Genomic DNA, 25,742 nt, shown 5'->3' with positions numbered 1-25,742 from the left:
ATACACCTGGTTAAATACGCTTTCTTCTGTAGCAGGAAAGAAGCTCTTTTGCGAATGCTGAATGAGTCTGTTTAGTTTGATCCTGCATGACGTGCTTCAGCCTAGTCTCAAATTAAGGAAAATAAATGGTGCTTTGGCAGAATGCATCTTATCCTTTGGTTTATGCTTTTTTTTTTACTTCTATCAACCAAATCTGTATTAATTAGACTGATAGAGAAAAGGGCATTTCAACAGTTGATATTAAGCAATTAAGAAGCTAGATAAATGGCAGAAAACTGTCCAAACACATTGTTCAATAACTAAGTTGATAATTTATCTACTGTAATCCAAATTTTGATAATGTCTAACCTTTTATGTTATTGAGGGTCTCTTTCAAGTGGCTGAAGCTGTTGAGTAGTGGGTCCTGTTCTTCATCCTGTGAAAAAAAAAGATCATTCTAGTTGATTTCTCGAACAATATCATTCGATTTTATTTAAATATGGGATGCATTATGTATGAATACCATATCATGTATTGGTCAATATTACAGATTTTACATGAATCTGTGATTTGATATTCTATAAAGGTTGATTTTGGATATTTAATTATGCATGCAAATTTCTCCTCTTATCACTTGCCATCAATTAACAATTACTTAAAGCAAATATTTTTTTAAATACATTTTTATACTGCACATTACAATGTTGTGATGCCTTAATTCACTTCTAGCTTTAAACGACTGAGTTTTAATGTTTTAGTTTTACTTTTTAGACAAAATGGTATAGAATTTTAATATCAGCCATAACATGACCATAATTAATGGCTTATCAATTAAAGTGCATCCCTAATTTAAATATTAAAGAATTATGAGAAAAATAGGGTCATAAAGTGGCCATTAAATATAATTTTAAAAATCAAACGTGTGATATCATCAGGCCCTGCAATTCAGATAACTACCATGTTCTTACTAAATTGGACAACTTACCAAAGGAGTATGGGTACTCCATCTAGAGTTCCTCTTGATAGCAGCAACGACAACAGAAATCTCTCCTTGAACGATGTATATATTCTTGTCCACCATAGTGAATCTAGGATTTAATTAGAAAAATGCAATTACATTTAGTTCGTTGGACTAATTAATTATATTTGGAAAATAAAAAAAAAATTGTGAAATATAATGATATGCGTTCAACAAGGTAGCCCAATAACCCAAACGACGTAACAGGCAACGCCCCTGACACCCCCGAAGAAGAAAAAAACACCAACTTAGGGCTGGGCGATATATCGAATATTAGCGATAACATCGGAATAATTTTGACGACGATGTACAATTTAAATATATAATGGGAATATCATATATTTTAAATTCAAGCATACTTTCCCAAAAGAACGCGCCGAATGTCCAAAAAAGGAACCTGTAACTGCTGACTGCTCTACGCCCCTCTACTACGAGAGCTTTAATGATAGCGGTTGCCAGATAACAAGAGTTTAAATCTCCGAATCAGAGCTCCACTGTTACAAGGATACATTTTCTGCCCGGTGTTTGCTTATTTTAAGCAATCTGGCAACCATGCGCACGTGCTCACTCCTCATTGCGGAAGAGCCGCTGACGATAATCTGAAAACACTAACAAGCTGGAATTGAGCGATCTAATGAAAGCGTCGTTCAGCCGGTCTGTGTTCTGTCGTGAGATCTCAACTGTATTGTTTGCATTAGTGATCGCAAAATAAATGCACTTACTCGACCGCTGATGTTTGAATAGAGAAACATAGGCTATGGCCATTTGGAATTACTATTGGGGAATTTCACTGATATGTTTACCAGTTTCCATAATATAGACAGAGAGAATGCAAAAGTCTTTGGTATTCATTTATATATATTTATATATAAGAAATAGCTATGTGCTTCAGCAACTAGCTCCCCATCTAAGAGGGTTTTTAGTGTCAGTAGGACCATAGTTTCATGCCACAGAGCTTCTCTTAAAACCACAGACAGTTGACAGACTTGTGTTCTTAGCTTAAACTTGTTAAAAAAAATTTTATAAAATACTTATCCCAGTTGCATAGTTTAAATTGTGAATTGCATGCACTAAAAAGAAGAATGCACTTTCTGTAACCGTTACCTAATTTGCACTGCTTCAGTTACATATAGGCCTACATGTATTCATTTAATAAAAAGCAGTAAGTGATCTCTTGGTCTAGATTTAACTACTTAAATTAGCTGTTTAATCTAAATAGTTGTTTTTTTTTAATGGGCAAAAGAAAATCATGTTTTATTTTTTATTATTTAAATGCAAATGCAAACATATCGAGATATATATCGAATATCGTAAAAATTTTGACAATATCGAGATATCATTTTTTTTTGTATATCGCCCAGCCCTACACCAACTTATATGTTTATGTTAGGCTACTCAGTCAGGCGCTCGCTCACTCAGTACGCGCTGAAGGCTCGGTGCAAAATGGCCAATGCGTTTAACAGACCAGAAATAGAAGATCCTCCAATAACCAACAGGTCTGGTGTTTGGGTGCACTTTGGATTCCCTGTAAGCTATAATGGTGATGGCAAGAGAGTGGTGGATAAAAAAAAACAACGATATGTCGCATCTAGGGTACACCAGCGGGAATACAAAAAAAAAAAAAAAAAACACCAGCGGGAATACTTGAAACATGTCAACTCATTTACGCCGACATCACCTTAGTGTGTCAGTATCTGGGAAAAGATGAAAAAAAGGAGAAACATACACACAACAAACTATCCCCGCAGCATTTAGACAGACATTTCCAACGGATTCAAACAGGGCAAAAGACATCACCACGCCGATTGGTAGGCTACATTTATGTTATAGCCGCGGATATGAGACCTTACTATTTACCATTCATTCTATCATCACCATTATAGCTTACAGGGAATCCAAAGTGCACCCAAACACCAGACCTGTTGGTTATTGGAGGATCTTCTATTTCTGGTCTGTTAAACGCATTAGCCATTTTGCAACGAGCCTTCAGCGTGTACTGAGTGAGCGAGCGCCTTACTCTGTAGTGGAAAACGTAGGTTTTAAGAACATGCTTAATGTAATTGAGCCCCGTTACAATATTCCTTCACGAGCCCATTTCAGACAGACCGTAATTCCTGCTTTGTTCCAAAAAACATAAGCCCTATAGAGAAACAATTGAGTAAAAACACACTCAATATAAAGAGTTATAGAGTTCCATATAAAAAGTTACATCTTTGTATTTGTTCATAACTACTACAATAATATAACATTTTCATTTTTTTTTTATAAGGAGCTGTTTTTGTTTTATACAGTATGCTGCTAAGAAAACACCATAGAAGATGGGTAAAGAATAGCTCCATCATTATTCAATGTAAATAATCAATTAATTTTAAAATTAATTTAAATTAATAAATAAAACATTTTTTAAAAATCAAGGAAATTTATCTGCCAATTTTTTCTTTTTGCTGTATCTAAAACGTACCTAACCGAACCGTGACACCAGTGTATCATATCGAACCGAACCGTGAATTTTGTGAACCGTTACACCCCTAATATATATATATATATATATATATATATATATATATATATATATATATATATATATATATATATATATATATATATATACATACATACATACATACATACATATATATATATATATATATACATACATACATATATGATCATCCTAGTCAGACAGCTCAACTAGACCGCAGGTTATGGAGCAGAGCTTAAAGCTGGAGGTAATCTTTGTGCAAAGCATCATGCAAAGCAGCAGACAGGTAGTAGCAGCTCAGATTTTATTATTCAAGATGGTGCCTTGTGGGGGCAAGACAGGCATAACAGTAGAGCCCGACCGATATATCGTTTTGCAGATATTATCGGCCGATATCGACCTGTCGCCCATATATCAGTATCGACGAATATGGCAACAATATGCTGCCGATATTTTTACAGAACATATCATGCTAATAAAATGCTTAAAAAATTTGTAATTACTTGGTTCGTCCAGCAGAGTGTGCTCTATTGTTTGCTAGTGGCTACCTAGATGAAGTCTATGGAAAACCAATTAAACTTTGAACGGCCATATCTCTGTAACAGCACGGCGAATCCACACCAAATTCAGGGGATCCCTTCAGCTCGAGGAAACCTGTCAACGCATATCAAGTGTATGTCTAGAGGCAAACATATAATCTTGTAAAATGTGTGGTAAGTACTGCTGCACCATAGTGTAAACAGTAGGGATGCACCGGTTGACCAGCCATAAATCGGAACCGGCCGGTTTTTGCTTAAAATACGCGATCGGCAATCGGCCGTTTTTTGGTCTTTTTCCGGCCGATTTTTCCAGAAGTGAGCCCGCTTGCACAGACTACATTGTAATATATATATTTTTTATCCACAGTAATTTTACATTTGACTAATACAAATATGTCGCTTTGTTTCATAATTAGTGTATACGGTTTTCTTTTACCCTCAAAAAAATGCAAGTTAAAAGTGACAACATGCCACGTAGGTGGAGTACATTAACATCTGAGGGGCACGTTGTACTTTGATCATAAAACAGCTTAAAATCTGAACCAATGAAAAAAATATATCATACAAACTAAAATATTTTGTTTATAAAATAATATATATATATATATATATAAGTATATATATATAAGTACCGGTATATATATAGAAGTACCGGTAGTACCGAGAGGCCCGTTCAAACCCGGTTCAGCGCTACGAAGCAGAAAACGAGGACGGAATCTCAAAATCCAGTCATGAAAATGAAACTTACATTTTAATATGGACAGTCATGGAATTTGTCAAAGTTAGCATAAATTAATCAAATCAAATCTCCATATGGACCAGTATCTGTAAATGTTAAGCCGCAAAAGTTGTTTGAAAAATGAATCCATGTTCTGCGTGTCTCTGTGTGAATTAATTAATGGCAGAGACCTGTGGGTTTGTTTACTACATAGACTGAAGCGCATGACGCTTGCATTAATTTCAGCGTCTGAGCTTCAGAGTTCTCTCTCCATCAAGCGATCTGAACTTTTCAGTTCATCTCAATGGACGCACAGCGCACCTGTGTTTGATGCTTTGTAAACTCTTTGTGAAGGCGCACGACTCACCGTCGCTTTACTGATAGCGCTGTTTCTCACACATGCAAAGAGAGAGAGAGAGTCTAACCATGCTGAATCGACATGCTATATGTAAACTATTCTTTGTTGTCTTCTCCTGTCAAAATAATGGAGTTCATTTTGAATTATTCATATTCATTTTCGAACAAGCAAAAGACATACCGGTTTCTCCGGTAGTGGGCGGAGCTAATGAGCAAATGGCAATTTCATTGGCTGGCGCTGATCTAGTACCATCCCCGTTTTGATTTCAACAAATCAGTTTGACCTAACGCAGACAACGTGATTAATATTCATGAACCCAGCAGCTCATCAATTCATAGTGGATTGTATATACAGTCGTGGCCAAAAGTTTTGAGAATTACATAAATATTAGTTTTCAAAAAGTTTGCTGCTAAACTGCTTTTAGATCTTTGTTTCAGTTGTTTCTGTGATGTACTGAAATATAATTACAAGCACTTCATACGTTTCAAAGGCTTTTATCGACAATTACATGACATTTATGCAAAGAGTCAGTATTTGCAGTGTTGGCCCTTCTTTTTCAGGACCTCTGCAATTCGACTGGGCATGCTCTCAATCAACTTCTGGGCCAAATCCTGAATGATAGCAACCCATTCTTTCATAATCACTTCTTGGAGTTTGTCAGAATTAGTGGGTTTTTGTTTGTCCACCCGCCTCTTGAGGATTGACCACAAGTTCTCAATAGGATTAAGATCTGGGGAGTTTCCAGGCCATGGACCAAAAATTTCAACATTCTGGTCCCCGAGCCACTTAGTTATCACTTTTGCCTTATGGCACGGTGCTCCATCGTGCTGTAAAATGCATTGTTCTTCACCAAACTGTTGTTGGATTGTTGGAAGAAGTTGCTGTTGGAGGGTGTTTTGGTACCATTCTTTATTCATGGCTGTGTTTTTGGGCAGAATTGTGAGTGAGCCCACTCCCTTGGATGAGAAGCAACCCCACACATAAATGGTGTCAGGATGCTTTACTGTTGGCATGACACAGGACTGATGGTAGCGCTCACCTTTTCTTCTCCGGACAAGCCTTTTTCCAGATGCCCCAAACAATCGGAAAGGGGCTTCATCGGAGAATATGACTTTGCCCCAGTCCTCAGCAGTCCATTCACTATACTTTCTGCAGAAGATCAATCTGTCCCTGATGTTTTTTTTGGAGAGAAGTGGCTTCTTTGCTGCCCTTCTTGACACCAGGCCATCTTCCAAAAGTCTTGGCCTCACTGTGCGTGCAGATGCGCTGACGACTGCCTGCTGCCATTCCTGAGCAAGCTCTGCACTGGTGGCACTCCGATCCCACAGCTGAATCCTCTTTAGGAGACGATCCTGGTGCTTGCTGGACATTCTTGGTTGCCCTGAAGCCTTCTTTACAAGAATTGAACCTCTTTTCTTGAAGTTCTTGATGATCCTATAAATTGTTGATTTAGGTGCAATCTTAGTAGCCACAATATCCTTGCCTGTGAAGCCATTTTTATGCAACGCAATGATGGCTGCACGCGTTTCTTTGCAGGTCACCATGGTTAACAATGGAAGAACAATGATTTCAAGCATCACCCTCCTTTTAACATGTCAAGTCTGCCATTCTAACCCAATCAGCCTGACATAATGATCTCCAGCCTTGTGCTCGTCAACATTCTCACCTGAGTTAACAAGACGATTACTGAAATGATCTCAGCAGGTCCTTTAATGACAGCAATGAAATGCAGTGGAAAGGTTTTTTTGGGATTAAGTTAATTTTCATGGCAAAGAAGGACTATGCAATTCACCTGATCACTCTTCATAACATTCTGGAGTATATGCAAATTGCTATTATAAAAACTTAAGCAGCAACTTTTCCAAATTCCAATATTTATGTAATTCTCAAAACTTTTGGCCACGCCTGTACATTAGTATGACAGTAGAATTAGTAGTAGTATTATCTTTTAATAATAATTAATATGATCTATTACTATTTTTTTTACAGAAACCCTCAATGACCAAAAATATCTTAAGCATCACCACCAGACTTAAGTTCAGTTAAAATGACAAATATGCATTCATTAGGCCTAAAAGTTAATTTTTACATAAAGGCATTGTGCTAGAAATATTACTATTATTTAGTAAAATGTATGTGATACTGCAACTACTGTTGAAAAAATTTATAAAATTTTATTTTTTAAAGAAATAAAATCACAATATTTCTTCCATGTCTTAATTTTAATAGCAAATCCCCTTTATTTACCAAAAATAAAATGTGTTTAAATTTCATAAATTAAAAGACGAATTAAATTTGGGTGGAACTTGTTTACTGTTTTTCATAATTATATAACTTGTAGAAAAACTTTAAACACAATTGTAAATAAGTATAAAGAATGGCATTGGTTTTATTTTTAGTGCTAAAAAGTTATTTTTTTTAAATTAGCATATTTTTGTGTTTTGCTTTGGTACCGAAATTGGTACCGAGAACCGTGGATTTTCACTGGTATCGGTACTGAATACTTAAATTTTGGTACCGTGACAATACTAATCAGTATCAGCCCCAAAAACCCATATCGGTCAAACACTACATAACAGAAAACACAATGTTTTTGAAGGATGTGTTGATGCAAGGATGTGTCTCTCAAAAAAAAAAAAATGTCAGAAATACAGACAATAAATAAACCTATGAGGCTTTACGACCAGAAAATATATTTATATAGCAACTCCAGAAAGTAATCCCAACACATAAAAATCTATTTGTTTATGCAAAAAGACATTTGGTTCATGTTCTGGAAGAGTGAAACTGAAACTCATCTAAACAATGGCATTATGAAATATAAATATAACATAATAACAGTGTTAAATATATGTGAATAAACCTGCAAGTCAAAAAGTCATAAACTACCAATATGTTCTCTGTGATTGTCAAAGTTTTACAACTATACATATTGCATCAACTAAGGCAAAGGCAATTTTGCATCAGCATTCAAGAAGGCAAAATCCTGATGTATGGTGAAAGCTTCAAAACTACCAAACAAAAGCATTCACCTTAAATAACTAATGTACATTTGGAAAATATCAAACACGTTTTAAATGGTTCTTTTTTTTACCCTAAAGTCCACAGAATCCTGTGATATTTTAGAAATAAAAATTTCTCAGGCCTCTGAATTATCAGCATAACCAAATCTTTGCTGAACAACTGCTGTAAACAATCTACTAGTCTTTGGTCGTTTAGCCTAACAATGTATACTTTTTTAGCAAGTAACAGGCCTTTTAGTACAACTGTGAAAAACAACCCCCAACAGGAGTCTTTTTTTATTTTTTAACTGATTTTTATAAAGTAAAAATAACTTTTATATTGTTAGAAATGTTTGAAGATGAATACTAGTGAAGCAATGTACTGAAACATCTATGGTTTACTTGATTATTTTGCCTCCCTACACAACTTTGATCATATCATAATAAGAAGCATTAATGGGAGACAGAGTCATACCTGGACTTTATGCATGTTATGCAAGTAGTCAACAATATTTTTAAAAAGATCTAAATTTTTGACTAAAGATTCAACAAGATGGCCCATTTAAAAAATAATTTATTTTATTCTGACTATTATTTTATATGTAAGGGTTCAATTTTATTCACCATCTACATAAGGCATTCTCCTCTAGATCTACACATATTGAAGAGAAGTTTGGTGACAATCACACTCTGTAGTCAAACCTCTGTGCGTAAACATCAGCCCATCTAATAAAGCACAAATAGTTTACTCTATTTCAAGCAGAAATACCAACGAGAGGGCCTTGATCATTCAGTGAAGACGGCCACAAACAACCGGCTTCATGAAGCTACAGACCAGTCACTTCTTCATGACACTCCGTTATCTCCAACAGCATTCACAATACCAGCATCATTTCATTACAAACAGTCTTTCTCTCTTCACCACGTGATGTACAAAGGTTGATGAGGAGTGTGAAGTGATTATAGCTGAATTGATCAGTAGGCCAATATCCTCAGCGAGCCTCCTGGCAAAGCTTGTCAATGACAAATATAACATGCTAAGCGACCTGAACATCACATTTCTTCAGCTGTCTACCACAAATCTTCTACTTCGAGAAGCGACTATAAATGAAGACATCGAGAGACTTATGAATAAACAACACAGTTGATGATGGAGCTAACCAACCTGTCAACAAGCTAGCAAGCGGTTTGTCACACTGACTACAGCTGTTAACCAGCACAAAGAATCGTTTTAAATGTGACCTCAGGACCCCCTCGTTGTGTTTTATAAGAGTTTGTTCTTCTTTCTACGTGTATGCGTCTGCCAAAACAGAAAAACATGAAAACACACGAATCCAAAATGGCGTTCAGATTCATTTCTACTCATTTCGGCTAACTAGTTTAGCAGACGACCAAATGCGTTCAGACAGATAATAATGCTTCGATTACTGCGTTGAATAAAGGCTTACATTTTAGACAGCTCCACGTAGTGTTGTCATGCCCTGATGTTTCTCTGTAAAAGCACTAGACAGGTATTCTGTCACCGGTTGGTAATCTCCTCCACAGGCAAATTTACTGACGTGGAAATGGTGCAGGCGCACACTACCATGATATTTCCTGTCAACTGACAGCTGTTTTCAGCCAATGATCTTTCGAGTCTGGGACCTTACTTCCCGTGGGTTTTTTAAGAGGTTATGTCGTTAATTGGACATATACAGTCACACATCAATTGCATACTTTTGAGATTGCCAGTTATACCTAAAAATCCAATTGTAGTGTTTATAATTGTCGTAACATTAATGTTCTCCTGTTAGCGTGTTATTAAAATAGGGGCGGGACTTCGGTGAAGTCAAGTCCAAACAGGGTTGGTTGAGTTTCAGTGATGACGAAAGAGAGGTGTACTCAAGACGGAGGCGTTGAGAGTTCACAAACACGGGCTTATTTTCTCCTGTCACAACCTACAAGAGCGCAAATAATGCAGTTCATTGGAGATAATTAAAAAGCAATGCCGTTTCCAAACATATATTTATTGTTAGATCGCAACTGAAGAAGAACTAACGGTGTTACAGTGCTTCAGATGATTGTAGCCTAAAGTACACTATGTCAGCGTTTCAAACATATTGCAAAGGTAAAGTTGTTTCCTAACACGGACAGCATATACCCACTAAATAAAATAAAAATACAGATTCTTTAGAAAAACACAGAAAGCTCTTATCCACAATCAATAATGTTGCCCAAGGAGGGCGGTATTGTTTGACTTCAAGTGTTGCATGAGATCCATTATTATAATCTATAGGCTACATGGTCGCTTTATGTATCAAATTGTCATCAGGAGTAGGCTATATGCTACAGTCTAGGACAATGTACGTAACTAACGTTAGGTGCTGAACCGTGAACACCTAAAACATCGTATTTATTAAGACTAAGTGTCTGCTTTGAGCTTATTGTAGGCTAGTGTTCTACCTAAAGAGACAGAAATATCTGTCTAAATATATCACGCAGATTTGTTTGATGAATAACCATAAATAAATAAAATTATGACGCCTCAAGAAAGAGTCATCTATAGTGTAAATATCTGCTTTAAACTAGCCTAATTCGTTTTTTTTTTTTTTTTTTTTTTTTTTATTAATAGCCTACTGTAGATGGATTTTGGTATGAAATATTCAGTCTAAAATAAAGGTTCCAAAAGACAACCTAGGTTTCGACAGAAGTAAACAGTTCTTAATAAAAGAATAATCTGAAGAAGCCTTTTTCGCAGACCGTTAAAAAGTTCCATAAGCAAATAAAGAACCTTTATTTTAAGAATGTTGAGAAGACAAAACGTTCTATTTGACTGCTGAGCAAGGAACGACGGCTTAGAAACACATATATTAGCACGCACCGCGATGAGTTACAAGAATGTTCATGTTTTAAATCTTAAGGTTTTGAAGAACCTACGCGAGTGAGCTCGGGGTGATTGACCGAGGTTCTGATTTACTGTGTGTATGTTATCTGTGTGATTCCTCGATTCCGAGGCGTTGGGAATCGAGAGTCGATTCCAAAGGTTGGAATCGATTCCATCAAGGGGAATCGACTCCTCATTCAGAGTATTTTTCAGTTCAACAAAGCTTATCTATGGGAGTCTCTCTAACGGAAGGCTAAATCCGACAAAGGCTGCACACATTTAAATTCACGAAAATAAACATAAATAAAACGAGCTGGCACTGATCATTTGAATTTTAGGATGTAGCCTTTCGTTTCAGAACCACAATTCACCTAAGCCATAATTACAACAATTGTGAGATAAAAGATTATTTTCAATTATATATATATATATATATATATATATATATATATATATATATATATATATATATATATATATACACGAGCATAGATCAGTGGACGAGAGCGGATCTGATTGACAGAGCTCTATCAGTCATTAATGTTCTGGTTATTTTGTTTCAGTGTACGGTTTGTTAATATTATGCAAAGTATACAAAGTAAACTTCATCATTCAGCTGAACTGTGCACATTTATTTTAGACACTTCAGGTCTTATTTAAATCATGCGATAAACGCATGTCCCTGCTGAGCTCACCCGACGCTATGACTAATTTCACGGGCAAAGCTGAAAAAACAAAAATTTTCGTATCGTCAATTTTTTTTTTCAGCTTCATATTATAGGAAGGATACATTATACGACCTATCCTGCAGTCATCATGGTGAGATTAGGTTCCTTTTAATCTAAAAAAAAAGAGTTGGAAAAGAATCGAAAACAATAGTGAGGAATCGATTCTTGGAATCGATTCCAAAAATTGTGGAATCGAACAGCCCTATGTGTATGTTTAGCGAGCGCTTGTGAGAGAAAGAGAGAAAGGTCTGGAGAGAGAGAGAGAATCAAGGGGTGGGCATTCCTTTCTGCTGCGGACCTGTCGCACGAGATATTTAGCAGTCAGTCCCCCTCTGCATGGGGATCTAACCTTCACTCTCCGCTAAAAACTTATGACAGACAACACCGAGAGAGAGAGAGAGAGAGAGAGAGAGAGAGAGAGAAAGGGAAAACTGTCTCGTTTTGTTTGCTCATCCTAAGGAACTTTCTACTTAACGACTGCGTCGTTTCTGAAAAGCAGCTAACACGCGTAAACGCAAAAAGTTGTCAATTTTTCGAGGATTACCTCCACTAGACCGGGATTCATGTGAGTAGATGCATGACAAAAATCACTGTGGTGCTGATGATATGTGCTCTTATGCGACAGGGGAGCTGTGGGGATGTTGTCTCTTTCCAGTCTCTCAAAAACAGGCTACCTGAGTCCAGACTTGTCGCGTTAGACAAAAAGGATCGTGGCACATGTATCGCTCACGAAGAGCCAGCTTTGACTGGAGACCGCGGAGAAACACGAGCGAGCGAGTGTCGTTTGTCATCGGGCTAAAGTTAATGTGATGATGTCCGGCTGAACCGAGTGTACAAACCTATAAGTGCAGCACGTACATAAGCTAAACTATTGGGTTACAGGTTACTTTAAAATGTGCAATATCTTGTCTTTAGGGTTATAATACTTGAATTGTTTTTATTTTACGGTTAAAATATTTAATCTAGGCCTATTTATAGACTATTTAAAATATAGATTATAGGTTATCAGTGTTGTTCGACTTGTTAACACTGACAAAAAACCACCGAAGCAAGTTTCTAGGCTACATGATGTCTGCATTATAGCTATTTTGACTTAACAAACCCTGTTTAAATCTTTATAACACGGATAATTTTTTTTAAGTTAAACGCTGTCTTGTGAAGTCTTTAAATGTTTTAAATTAGTCTGTTAGCTTATATGGATTTTTGTTAAAGTTAACTTTAAGTCAATTTGTGCCTTCAGCTAAATTTGTTGAATTGTCTGCGATTAGTAAAACTTTTGTAAGGCTATCTTTTTAATAATTACAACGGTCATACAGCCAACTCATATAGGTTTATTGAATTTCAAAAACAACAATAGTAAAATAAAACCTCTGCCAAAATATCTCCGAATTTCTCTTTCTGTTTTGCTGTATTGCCTACAGGGGTTTTTCGGGATTGTCTGTTATAGGCTAAGTGAAAATATTTATGCAATATAGCCTACCCAAACTGATAGGTGGCAGGTGCTCCGAAGCCGTAGGAGACCCGAGAGTCCAACCCGCGCCAAGTGAAATCAGTTATTTTGTATAAAAACGAATCATATTAGCTATAGCCTATTTTAAAACAGTTCGCTTTACAAATGTGTTATTAATGAACAATGGCATGCGCAACTGACAATAAGTTTCATAGAGTTTTTCGGGGGCATTTCGGTTCTGCAAAAAAAAAAAATGTCAAATACTCAGGCAAACGCACCTGTTTATACAAATTTACATGCGGCGACATAGTCAAACAAGATTGACTGAAACATTTTTGTGAGAGTATCAAAAACGTGAGATCAAAAATGCATCCGATTAGGCTTTTTTTTTTGTCTTAGTTGTTTTTTTATTTCAGTATTTAAATTGTAGATCGTTTATGATAAATGGCTGTTGAATATTTGTCAACAATATTTATTTAGCCAGTTTTAGAAACGCTAAATATCATTAAACTAAAAACAAATGCTCAAAAGTCAACCATAAAATCGAAATATCTACATTTAGATATCTACACGCTTAATATCTATTAGCCTACATATCTATTAAATATTAGCCTACATTGTTAAACCACGCGCACAGACGCACAGAACAGTGCGTGACGCTCTTGTGTTTGATTAGCCAATAATGTCTCATGTTGCCTTTAATACACAAAGTAGAAGCATATGCTTTTGCTTTAGCTGCAGTCATATATCTAAAATTACTCAAAAACATACAGGCCTACCTTCTTTTTTTTATTCTGTTCACGAAAAAAAACATCTCAAGAATTGTTGTGGGTGTGATGTTTGCAAATTTCATTTGGCCTAGCCTACCAAAAACATTTGTAGCGCTCTCTCAGTCGGACGTGAATAGTGCGTGCACGTGAATAGTGCGTGCGCACGGTGTAATGGAATAAACCCGACCGATCTTAGCATCTCCTCCCGAAGAGCGTCTCGCCGCACACGGATAATCGGAGCTGTGCGTGCAGGAAAAGACATACACAGCCAAATGCAAATGGGTGTTAGGAGGGGAGAAATTAACATCTACAAACACTGGGTAGAAATTCCATCTGCCGCCGGCTCGAGTGGGCCCTTAATAAGTTCTCAGACAGCAAAGTGACACACATCTTAATCAACTCTTAATCCAAGGAATTAATTCTGAACGCGTTTATGAATAATTCCTGAGATAATGCAGCAGCCCGTGGAAATGTATGCTGTCTGCCTCCGTCGAACCAACAGATGGACCCAGCAATCTTCTGAAAAACGAGAGGATTGTACCTCCATTATCTCTTCTCTTATTAGAGATATATATTTTAATGAGATTGATGTCGTGTAAACTGCCCCCTCACTGACATGCATTCCAACCTACGAATATCTCAAAACCATCTTACATTTCCTTTCTCCAACTGGCATCAACACATGATGTGCACCTCCAAAGAGAGACATAAAGTTTGAGCCAAACTTTTTTTAACAGAAAATTACATTTACATTTAATCATTTAGCAGACGCTTTTATCCAAAGCGACTTACAAATGAGAACAATTAAAAATAATTGAAATAATAATGATATTAATAGCATATAAAATTATCATAAATATTATAATAGTTTATTATTATTATTGTAGTCCATTAACCTTTTAACAATATGAAAACAACCCCTTTAGATATTCATGGACAATTGGTTAAGCCAGTTCTATACATAGGCTACCATGAGATAAACCAAGGTCAGAAAAACCTGGTCACTTTCCTTTTGGTCTCTCCATTTTTTTTTTACATTGAAGAAATCTATCTATCAGTTCATCTGTGGCATTTGCATGGAGTCTTTGATCACTGGCCTTGTTAGCCCACTATCCTTAGAGGACCCTTGATAGAGTTTGAAATGTAATAATGTCATAATTCCTGGCAAGGGGTCGGGGTGCATTGACACCTTGCTTAGGACATCACCTATAGCACGGGCCAAAAGATACAACATCTGAGCAGCCTGCCAAAGTCACTCTGGGTATGTGTTGAAGTATATCTATAGTTCAGATTGTAATTCAGCATTCTCATGGTATCCTCCCCACAGGCCAGCTGCACTTACAAGGCAAGTTACATCAATTGTTAATTAGATTTAAAAGAAAAGTGGTCGTATTTTATTAAAAAAAAGAAAGACATTTTGATTGATAATTAACAAGGTGCATGTAGCAAGAAAGTGTAGTGCTAGAACAATGTCTGTAGAATATAGAAAAAAATCATATTTTTTGTGATGAATATGAATTAATTAATTAATTTAAATTTGACCGCATCATATAAATCTGTAAAATCTGTGAAATCAAATGGCATGCCGTCCTGTGCTCTGAAACAAATCATTATAATTTAACAGGACACCCTGCTTTGGTAAAGCACATATTTGTTATGCAAATGTTTTCTTTTAAGTATTCGTTATATTGAGTATCTAGGCCTAAGTGTTTTCAGCACATCTTTCAACAGTCTGATGTACAATGAACACGCTTTTCTTCAATTTAAATTATTGCATTTTTTTATTGATAACAACATATCTACTAAACATATTCTGTTGTATTTTCACCATATGTAATAGAATTTCACTGTTTATCAACTAACAACAAAACATACTTGGAAATGTGATTTGCAGTAAACACTAGTTTTACGTGTAGAAAGTGTTCAAATCAGTGATATAACATGTTAGCCTGTCGTCTATTTATCACCACTGATAATCTCAACATCCTCAGGGTCTGTCACCTCATGAATACTGAACACTTCCGTGATCACTAGTATGGCATTGTTTGTTACTGAAATCTGCTTTATCAATTGATGGAGGATTCCATGTTTTAGTAGGTTTTATTGGTTTTACATAAAACAAGAAAGGAAGAATTGGTGACGTTCTGAAATTCCATTTATAATAGTGAATATACACTTGAATTAATATTTTACTAACTTTCCATTAATATTCCACTAACTAACGAAAGTATGTTCTGAATAACTGGGCTGGTGTATGTACTGAGACACTATTGTTGAATACAGTAGGCCTAGGTTCAAATAATGTTGATAAAGCGTTCATAATTTAGCTGTGTAATAATGGCCGATATTGTGTCGCTCGTTTTAATTAGAACATTAAGCGTGTCGTTGCGGAGCTGTCAGGTCTTATGGTGCTGAACTAAGGTCACAACTTTCTCCAATATCCACATTTATTTAACTCCCTAAATGCAGGAATAATGCTGAAATGTTGCCATGGTGTACATGCACAGTAGTGCACTGTGAGAGAAATGGGCGATGAAAAAGGGCGCTCATTTACTTCTCACTAAAAAAATAAAAATAAAATTGAATATCAGTTTTAAACTTACTGCAGAAAAAAATATGTGAATAAATAGAAGTATAATAGGCTGTATTATTATTCTTATTAAATTAAAGGCCCACATGAAGGGATCTGCCAAGTAAATTCAGGCATATCATGTCGCATGCGCAGTGGATTATTATTTTAAATTAGTTTTTAACCAATGTTTTTATTTTCTCGTTTAGGGTAGATTTTAACTGAATGTGCGTATATTTATTGTCCTTTGATGTCTGTGAAAGCAAGTGAACCTGACCGATCCGTTCTTTTATTATGAGCGTTTTTACGCGCTGTTCAGACAACGCTTCAGGGAAATGTAGAAACCTGCGCTTCTTTTTTTGATTCATTGATAGAGTAGCTATATTTCTACATATAAGAAAATGTCCATGTATCTCTATGAGATACGTTTCAGCTAATGATACTTGTTGGAAAATGGGAATAAGCATGCATGTTGTGTGTGTGTTTGAGTTCGTAATGATGAAGAAGTTTAATAATAAATAAAATAATAATAAAAAAATGGAGGTCAAAAGTGTGGAGAAAAAGCCAATTAAAAAAAATATTTTAATTTTAATATTTATTTTATGCAAATATCAGCCTACCTTTACGGCTTTAACAATTTATGAATCATTCAAAAGAGGTGAAATCCGACAGCAAACAAAAAACAGGAAATCACAAAAGCCTTCAGTTACGCGCGAGTTTAAGTGCTTTTTGCTGAATTCTAATCTGTTTTCACTCTTCATTCAGTCACATCACAGATTTCAAGACGCAGCAGTGATTATGTTTCTAAATCTCTAGGGTGTAGCATAAATAAACAAGCTGTTATTTTAGGCTCTATTACTAGGCTGGTTGCTTCACGTAATTTTCAACGTTGTTGCTCGTTGTCCAAAACATCTTCAGACAGTTGTACACGGATGAACCCTGCCTGACATTTTAGAGATTTGCAACACAAAGCAATGCGCTGGCCTTCATTACTACATCTCATTTGATACGATGAAACATGCAAATCATTCGTATTGTGGATTCGGTTTATTGTTGCCTATCTAGCTGTTCTGATTTAGTCTAGACGTGGGTTTATTTATTAGCTAATGTTTAATTTCTCGTAGGTTCTTACGTTTTATTAGGCTACTCTGTTTTCGTCTCGCTTGTACCATTCTTACAAAAATTACCAGTAAAAATAAATAAATAGGCCTAAATAAAGATGTATTATTATTATAGACCTTATAATAATAATAACATCGAAGTCAATTGATTATGATAAACGGACAGTCAGATTGTGAAAATTATTTTTCATCATTACAACCTTATATAACAGAAAATATGTTTCCATCCATTTAACCTGTTTATTTCTGTTCTATTAAATGGGTTCTTGGAGCTTCCAGTCAATTGTGAATTTGATCAATCGTGAATTATTAGGCTATATGTATATTTAAGGAATTTGGATTAACAAGAGCATGCAAAATCGAAAAATCTATGCATAAAAGTATTTAGTATCTTTTATTTAGGCCTAGTGATCACAAGATGAGCTGCGTCACAGTGAACCTGAGCAAACAATGCAGTCTCATGTGTATTAGCCAATAGCCTGAGCTTGTGTATCTTTATTGGTGAATCATCATTAATGTAAATATGTCTTTGTGCTGTTCGCAGAGCCTGGCGGTCGAGGTGATGGATTTTAACCTTCTAACGGACAGTGAGGCTCGTAGCCCGGCACTGTCTCTCTCAGACTCCGGGACTCCTCAGCATGATCCGGGATGCAAAGGCCAAGACAACAGTGGTCAGTTCATCTTCATCTTTAATTAATACACAACAACGCATTCATATATTAGACACTAGCCTAGGCTTAAAAATTAATTTGAATAAAGAAGAGGTTAAATAAAGAACCTTTCAGTGACAGTTCTGAAAATAAACTTTTTTTTCTTAGTGTGAAGAACATTTTAATAATCCAAAGAACCTTTTTTTTTGATTGAAAGGTTCTCTGGACGATAAATGCTCTTTGTGGAACCACCGATGCCAATAAAGAAGCCTTATTTTAAGACTGTGTCTATATGCTATGTACAGAATTAGCAATTTTGTAAATATTCATCGTAACGCAAACCCTCATTTTCTAGTTTTGAGATGTAGTCCACATCCAGCTTTTCGACCTAAATGCGTGACTGAAGCATCTGAAGGCTCATTCTGTATTTTCTCATTCTGAGTATTTTAAAGCACACTGCGTTCTTCCCCACTTAATTCGTGTTGGAGTTGAGTTGGGCTAGTAATAACAGCACCGCATCTTTGGTTGTAGTTTTGAATAATCTTAGGTCATTTGAATCTAGGTCTACATTTTACAGATGTTGGACAGTCTTTCTGTGTGCATTGTGAAGCCTACTGATGACAGTCATTTGAAGGAGAAGATCCCGGCTAGCCAGTCACGTGCCGATGGAACGGTGCATAAATTATTCATTTCTGTGCCTCAAATTTGGTATCCAAATGATTCAGTCGGTAGGCCTATACGAATAAACCTAAACACCTGTGAAAAGAGGTCTGAAGGAGATAGCACTTGACTGAGACACTGCATGACAGAGGATTGTGTATTCATAAACAAACTAGGAAAAACGTCTATTTGTCGACTTAAATTACTGTTAATAAGCTTATAGGCAGTCTGTGTTAAACTGTATAGACTAACGCGTTACAATTTAACAGTTTCAACGCGGAGGTCGGTGCAAAAATTAGGTTGACTGTTAAAATATATTAACAGAATGAGCAAAGCGATTTTAGTGTTAGCCTACCTGCTTTTTATAATTTTGAACCTAGCAGCGGAGGTCTCCTGTAAAATAAATAAATAAAAATAAAACAACGTTTAAAGTTTGATCGCAATTTAGGCCTACATCAGTAAGATATCTATGCGCCTAATATATCATATCATATCATATCATATCATATATCACGAAGAATTTGTGGCTTTGTAACGTTTACATTTTTAGAAACATATAAACTCATAAAGAGCGGTCGCCGTCGCCCGTTAATAAATAATGAACAGCACAAAAATAGTGAACGCCACTCAGTTAAAAACTATTAGGCTAGATTTAGCTATTTAATTATAGCCTAATCATGCATTTCCACCTTTTATTTACAGCCTACTTTGTTATGGGTTTATTTAGACTTTTTACTCTTTCAGAAGCTTTACCACATTTCTGATAAGTGCATGCTTTGTAGTAAAAGAGATGTTAAGCCATCTTTACACTGCATTTATAAAAAGTTATTATTAGTCATTTTTTTAATCAAATGTTTATTTAAAAAATGGCCCCAATCAATAATTTAAATTCAGTCTGAACATCATAGTTATAAAATAAAAGAATTCGGAATAATAGGCCTATATTTTTTCTAATTTAATAGAACGGGGTTTTTGGTTGAGGTGTTGAACGAATAGTGAACACGTGTATTTTCAGTCAACTGCTTCCTGATCTGTTTTCATGGACAATATGTAACAGATTTAACACAAAACGAACTACAACTGAACAACATATTAATGACTTCAAAATGTTGCCAGTAATTCAACAAAGCGACTGAAGAAATAGCGGGTCGGTGTTGAAGGTTCAGTGTTCCTCTCCTTAATTTAGGTTACACACGTTCTGTCACTGAAAAGACAGATAGCCTACCTACAAACCCACAGTTTCTCTGATTTCTCATCAGTTTCTTCTTTCATCCTTCATCCATGTTGTCAAGTTACAATAACTCAAATAAACTATTTTTTAGTTTAACTTAAAATATATTGATCTTGTTATTTTAAGATTTAATTAATTTTATTTTTTGTGCCTTCTTCTTAATAGATGATGTTTTAAAGAGTTAAGGGTATAGCCTATCTGTGGACTGACAGATGGCAGCATGATGTCTTGTTGGTTTTCTAGAGGCCCTGTTGAGTCCTGGAAAGCTTGCTGATTAGTTCGAACTGCTCCTAGAGAGTTAAGCTCTTGCCAAACAGCCCCAAACCTGCCCTGTCACTAATGGCTGATCCCAGGATTATGTGGTCAGCTAATTTAGCCCTTTCTGTGGGGTCTTGAATTTGCAATTTGAAGAACTCTACACCACAGTGGGATGATTTTCATCAGACATACAAAAAACACCGCAGTTGATCTTGTCCTGTTTTCAAGCCAAACAGAAACAAAGTGCTTTTTTGTATTTAACACATATATGTTTATCCAGAGCTTATTTTGTAATCTATTATATTTTTATAATAGTGGGACTTGTGTATATGTGCATAATTAAAAATAAAGGTTCCTTATTTTTTTTTTTTTTTATAAGAACATTTTATAATCTAAAGAAACTTTTTCCACTATAGAAGCTTTTGTACAATGTTAAAGGTTCTTCAAGGAACCATGCCAGTTTAAGAGTGTTTCATTAATGCCTTTTCCTGTGACCCATACAGACACAGAGAAGTCCCATCAGAACCACACAGATGAGTCGAACCCAGAGGACAGCTCTTTAAAGAAAAAACAGCGCCGGCAAAGGACACACTTTACCAGCCAGCAGCTCCAGGAACTTGAAGCCACCTTTCAGAGGAACCGCTATCCTGACATGAGCACGCGAGAGGAGATCGCTGTGTGGACCAACCTCACAGAAGCAAGAGTACGGGTACGTGTCCCTGCCAAGCTAAACCACTGCATTGCTACACAGTACATTCGGAAAAATTTGCAGATGCTATATCCAAAACCACACTGAGTTGACACGCTGACTGACAAAGATAAGAAATTATGCTCACTATGCTGTCACTACAGTGCATTTGGAAACTGTGTGTAATGAAAGGGCGTCCTTTTGAACCACGGGACATAAATTATAGGCCCGGGCTATTCCAGGATTTTCAGGAACACTTAAACACTAGACATCGGCTTTGGTATTGGCTGTGGCATTTTTTAAAAATTTTTGTCTGTTTCCAGAATACTGCTAAATTGAGATTTGTGATGTAACGTGCTTAGAAAAGCCTAGAAAAGTTTTGTGACCTTCTGTCCCAACAAAAAGCATAAGTTTGATGGGTGAAGCTCACAAAGAGAGCAGGTGGGCTCCCGTTCTGATGCATGACAATACAATCGCTACCTCCTCGGCTGGCGCGCATCTAATGGATCAAATTCATGTTGGCCAGAGGAAAGGTCACATAGCACACAGTCTTGGTTGTTATTTTGAAAGAACAACAGAGGTAGAGATACCCCTTTCCTAATGTCTGTCAGTGGCCTCCTGAACTGTGCATGTATTTCAGTAATCCCAGCTGGAACCCTATGCCACATATTCCGCATGCTTCTGCTGTCATATTGATTTACGCAATTGATAGAGTATGTGCTCCTAATAAACTCACAAACCCTAAATCATGGCTCTGACCTGATGCCAGCTTGACCCAGGATACTTAAAAAAAACCCACAATGGACCACACATGACTGCAAAGGGTTCTTCTCCAATTGATGCTGGTTTTTACTTTCATTATATTAATGTCGAGAGGAGGGATGTACATTTGTTAAGCATTCACTCACGATTTTGTAATTTAAAGTCAACAGAACTTTGGAGATGCTGGATGAAAGTTCCACAGCAAAGCACCTTGTACTTTTCATTGAACAGTTCTTAAAAGAATAATTTTTTTTTAGTGTGAAGAATAATCTAAAGAACATTGTTCCACTATAAAGATCATTTGTGACCCTGGACCACAAAACCAGTCTTAAGTCGCTGGGGTATATTTGTAGCAATAGCCAAAAAAACATTGTATGGGTCAAAATGATTGATTTTTCTTTTATGCCAAAAATCATTAGGGTATTAAGTAAAGATCATGTTTCATGATGATATTTAGCTTATTTCCTACTGTAAATACAACAAAATGTAATTTTTGATAAGTAATAAGCATTGCTAAGACTTCATTTGGACAACTTCAAAGGTGATTTTCTCAGTATTTAGAGTTGTATCTCGGCCAAATATTGTCTGATCCTAATAAACCATACATCAATTGGAAGCTTATTTATTCAGATTTCAGATTATTTATAAATCTCCATTTCATAAAATTGACACTAAAGACTGGTTTTGTGGTCCAGGGACACATTTGTGTATTTGAGAGGCTCTGTAGATTTTAACAGTTCCTAATGGAACCATATATTTCAATAAAGAAACTTTATAGCTTCAAGTACAAATTCTAGCCATTTAATATATAATGAAATACCTGTATGCCAAAAATATAGAGAATGTACACACTAACCATTGAACTATATTTGACATTCAGTTATTTTGGAAGCTTTTAAACACCATTGCCGAAGTGTCAGTGGAACATTCACAGAGGAGGGTATTCCCTCTCTCCCAATATAAACTGGTATCATTTACAGTACACTGGATAAAAGATGTCATAAAATATTCCCAGAAAACAGGCTGAATCACAAGTATAATTACACGCACAAGTGCAGCAATATTGAATCATTATCTAAGATTTTATTTTAATATGGGAAGACAGTAACTTTGAGTCACATATAATATAAATGATTGTTTATGTCTTTCTCATATTTATTTAGAAGTTCCTAATTAGGGATGGGACGATAACCGGTTTTATTGATAACCGTGATAAAATGTGCTGAAGGTTAGTAATATCGTTTAAAAATGAATTATCATTAAAACCGTGTTTGATTATCGCGGTTTTAATAACTCACTATTAAATCATGTCCAGCCAGCAACAGTCTGACGCAAGCGCAGCGCACAATGTTTTTTTCCGAGAAGGAATGGCGAAAGTCAGTGACTTTTCTATGCTTTTCTATGCTTCTACACTTTTCATTGTAAGGAAGGAAATGCCACAGAATTTAATCTTTCTTTAAATTAAGTGCATAGAGTTGCTTGTTTTATTAGTTGTTTGTTGATTATTAAATATAAAACTTGCTGAAATGTTTTCAGTGTGAGCATCAACTATTTTTGAACACTTTCATCTCGTTTCAACAAAACCGTGATAATATTGATAATCGTGATAATTTTAGTCACTATAATCGTGATATTAAATTTTCATACCGTCCCATCCCTATTCCTAATATTAAAAAATGTCATGAGTTATGGGGAAGGCATTTTTGGTGCCGCTGTCATATAATGGATGTTACTTTTAAAGCAAAACATTTACATTAAGGATGGCATTAAAACCTAATAATTCAAAGGAGTTCTTAATTTCTTATTTTCCTCCCCTGTGTTTCTTTACTAATTGCAGTCTGTGAACACTGTCAAAGGGAAGAGACAGACAAGAAAACAGCTTTATAATTTCTCAGAGAGCTAAATGAAATATATTCATTTAAATTTTCACCTTAAAACTTTAATCCACCCAATATCCCCTTAAAATAGGATATCAAATTGACTAAATGTGAGGGAAGCTCTTTAATGACATTTCTCACCGGGGAAACTCATAGTAAGTGAATAAATTAGTTTAATAAATGAAGCACTTAAATTCTGCCTGGTGGAACTTTTCTTGCTCGAATCGGAATATTTAAGTTCTGTCTTTTATATTTGGCATTAGGAGCACACTATGAATATGTATTCAAAATGTGTTGTTTTGCATGAATTAAATGCACATCCAATGTAAGCCCTGTTTTTAACGCTTTCCTCATTGTCTTTCCAACAGGTGTGGTTTAAAAACCGCCGCGCCAAATGGAGAAAGCGTGAAAGGAACCAGCAAGCCGAGCTGTGCAAGAACGGCTTCGGCGCCCAATTCAACGGACTCATGCAGCCCTACGACGACATGTACTCGGGATATTCCTACAACAACTGGGCCACCAAGAGCCTAGCCAGCAGCCCGCTGTCAGCCAAAAGCTTTCCTTTCTTCAACTCCATGAATGTTAGCCCGCTGTCGTCCCAGCCAATGTTCTCCTCGCCCAGCTCCATCCCTTCCATGAACATGGCCTCCTCCATGGTGCCCTCGGCGGTGGCAGGGGTGCCGGGCTCAGGCCTCAATAACCTGGGAAACCTGAACAACCTGAACAGCCCCACCCTCAATTCTGCGGCAGTGTCGGCAGCGGCCTGCCCTTATGCCACCACAGCCAGTCCGTACATGTACAGAGACACCTGTAACTCCAGTCTGGCCAGCCTCCGGCTCAAGGCCAAACAGCACGCCAACTTCGCTTACCCGGCCGTGCAGAACCCCGTGTCCAACCTAAGCCCCTGCCAGTATGCTGTGGACCGGCCAGTATGAAGTCCTAACGTCTAGCACTCTCCGAAAAACCCAACCCGAATTTCAAGCTCTTGTCTAGCCAAACCCACATTTGACTCCGAGGCATCATGAACTTGTTATAGTTTCTGAAAGGACAGAATAGGAATAAGCTTCACGAGGAAAGGAGCCTCACAATGGACCAGGACTCATGCGATAACATGTCGAGACTTTGTCGCTGAACCGACCAACTGTTTAAAAAGCTTTTGTCCACTGCATGATTAGAGAGAATTACAAAAGAGGACCTAAACACTTCCACTGCGCTCAGCCAAACGAATACCTGTTTTCACCATCAGTACAGACGAGAGGATGTACATAATGGACTTTGTATTGTATGTGATAAAAAAACAAACAAAAAAAAAAAAACAAGAAATCGGACATGTAGTGTATTAATGATGAGAGGAGCATGTTCCTCCTTGAGGAATTTTAATCTTTGTTGTGAATTCCATTCACTTAAGGTCAGAGGTCAAGGGTCAAAGGTTGTTGCAAGATGACGAGACGGAACCTAGCAGTGAGTAGTTTCAGATGAAAAGCTAAATAAATACGGAAGAAGAAAAGCTCTGAAAATTAGGACTTTTTTTTTAAAGAATGAACTAAAAAGCCATTGAGTAAATAGATTTGTGTGGTGTTCTAAAAAAAGGGAGTCTATGACTGTAATATAATGTATGTAAGAGTGCAGTTGTTATAAAACAAGCTTTTTCTGGTGTAGCCTGCTTCGTCTCATTAAACCTAAAATAAATGATTATTTGTTTTTATGAATAACCAATGCTTTGAAAGCAAATAGCACTCACCACACTGGGCTGGTTGAAAACACAATGTCCTTGTGACATAGCAACGCAACCTCAGATCCATGGCAACGTTAAACAACAGAAGTGAGCGCGGGAGGCAGAGAGATATAGATGTTCTCGTTGGCCTGTCACTGATCGGTTTGACCTACAGTCTTGGAGGGGCTTCCATCAAGTGCCACTCACTATCCTGTAATGGGGGGGAATTCTTGGTGCCATGCCTTGTACTTCCGAGGGAATGATGCCAAAAGACTACGTAAGTGTGTGAGAGTCATCCCTCTGGA

At 36.5% G+C, this 25,742-nt stretch overlaps 2 protein-coding genes across 5 annotated transcripts in view; one reads left to right on the top strand and one right to left on the bottom strand.

Moving 5' to 3' along the window:
- The window catches only part of LOC132157357 (Golgi-specific brefeldin A-resistance guanine nucleotide exchange factor 1-like), a 91,086-nt gene extending 81,415 nt beyond the window's left edge, over positions 1 to 9,671 (bottom strand). For all 4 annotated transcript variants that reach the window (XM_059566686.1, XM_059566687.1, XM_059566688.1 and 1 more), the window contains exons 1-3: positions 9,545 to 9,671; positions 965 to 1,067; positions 349 to 415 (exon numbers count right to left, since the gene is read on the bottom strand). In XM_059566686.1, coding sequence (XP_059422669.1) covers positions 349 to 415; positions 965 to 1,060 — 163 coding nt within the window. In that variant the 5' untranslated portion in view covers positions 1,061 to 1,067; positions 9,545 to 9,671. The remainder of the gene's footprint in view (positions 1 to 348; positions 416 to 964; positions 1,068 to 9,544) is intronic.
- A 2,349-nt stretch (positions 9,672 to 12,020) lies between these two features.
- On the top strand, positions 12,021 to 25,435 carry pitx3 (paired-like homeodomain 3). The gene is made up of 4 exons (XM_059566685.1): positions 12,021 to 12,252; positions 18,142 to 18,268; positions 20,900 to 21,105; positions 24,092 to 25,435. Exons 2-4 carry the CDS (start codon positions 18,160 to 18,162, stop codon positions 24,656 to 24,658), a joined length of 882 nt encoding a protein of 293 aa, XP_059422668.1. The 5' UTR covers positions 12,021 to 12,252; positions 18,142 to 18,159; the 3' UTR covers positions 24,659 to 25,435.
- The last annotated feature ends 307 nt before the right edge of the window (positions 25,436 to 25,742 follow it).

This window comes from Carassius carassius, chromosome 14, assembly GCF_963082965.1.
Source record: "Carassius carassius chromosome 14, fCarCar2.1, whole genome shotgun sequence".
Classification (NCBI taxonomy): Eukaryota; Metazoa; Chordata; class Actinopteri; order Cypriniformes; family Cyprinidae; genus Carassius; species Carassius carassius.
The sequence above is the reverse complement of the archived record's forward strand: the minus strand, read 5'-3'. Positions and strand labels throughout refer to the sequence as shown.

Excerpts from the sequence above, each read along its gene's own strand:
- pitx3 (XM_059566685.1), top strand. The coding sequence starts at position 18,160 with ATGGATTTTAACCTTCTAACGGACAGTGAGGCTCGTAGCCCGGCACTG. Across the intron at positions 18,269-20,899 it reads CAAAGGCCAAGACAACAGTG|ACACAGAGAAGTCCCATCAG; the intron begins GTCAGTTCATCT and ends TGACCCATACAG. Across the intron at positions 21,106-24,091 it reads TCACAGAAGCAAGAGTACGG|GTGTGGTTTAAAAACCGCCG; the intron begins GTACGTGTCCCT and ends TCTTTCCAACAG.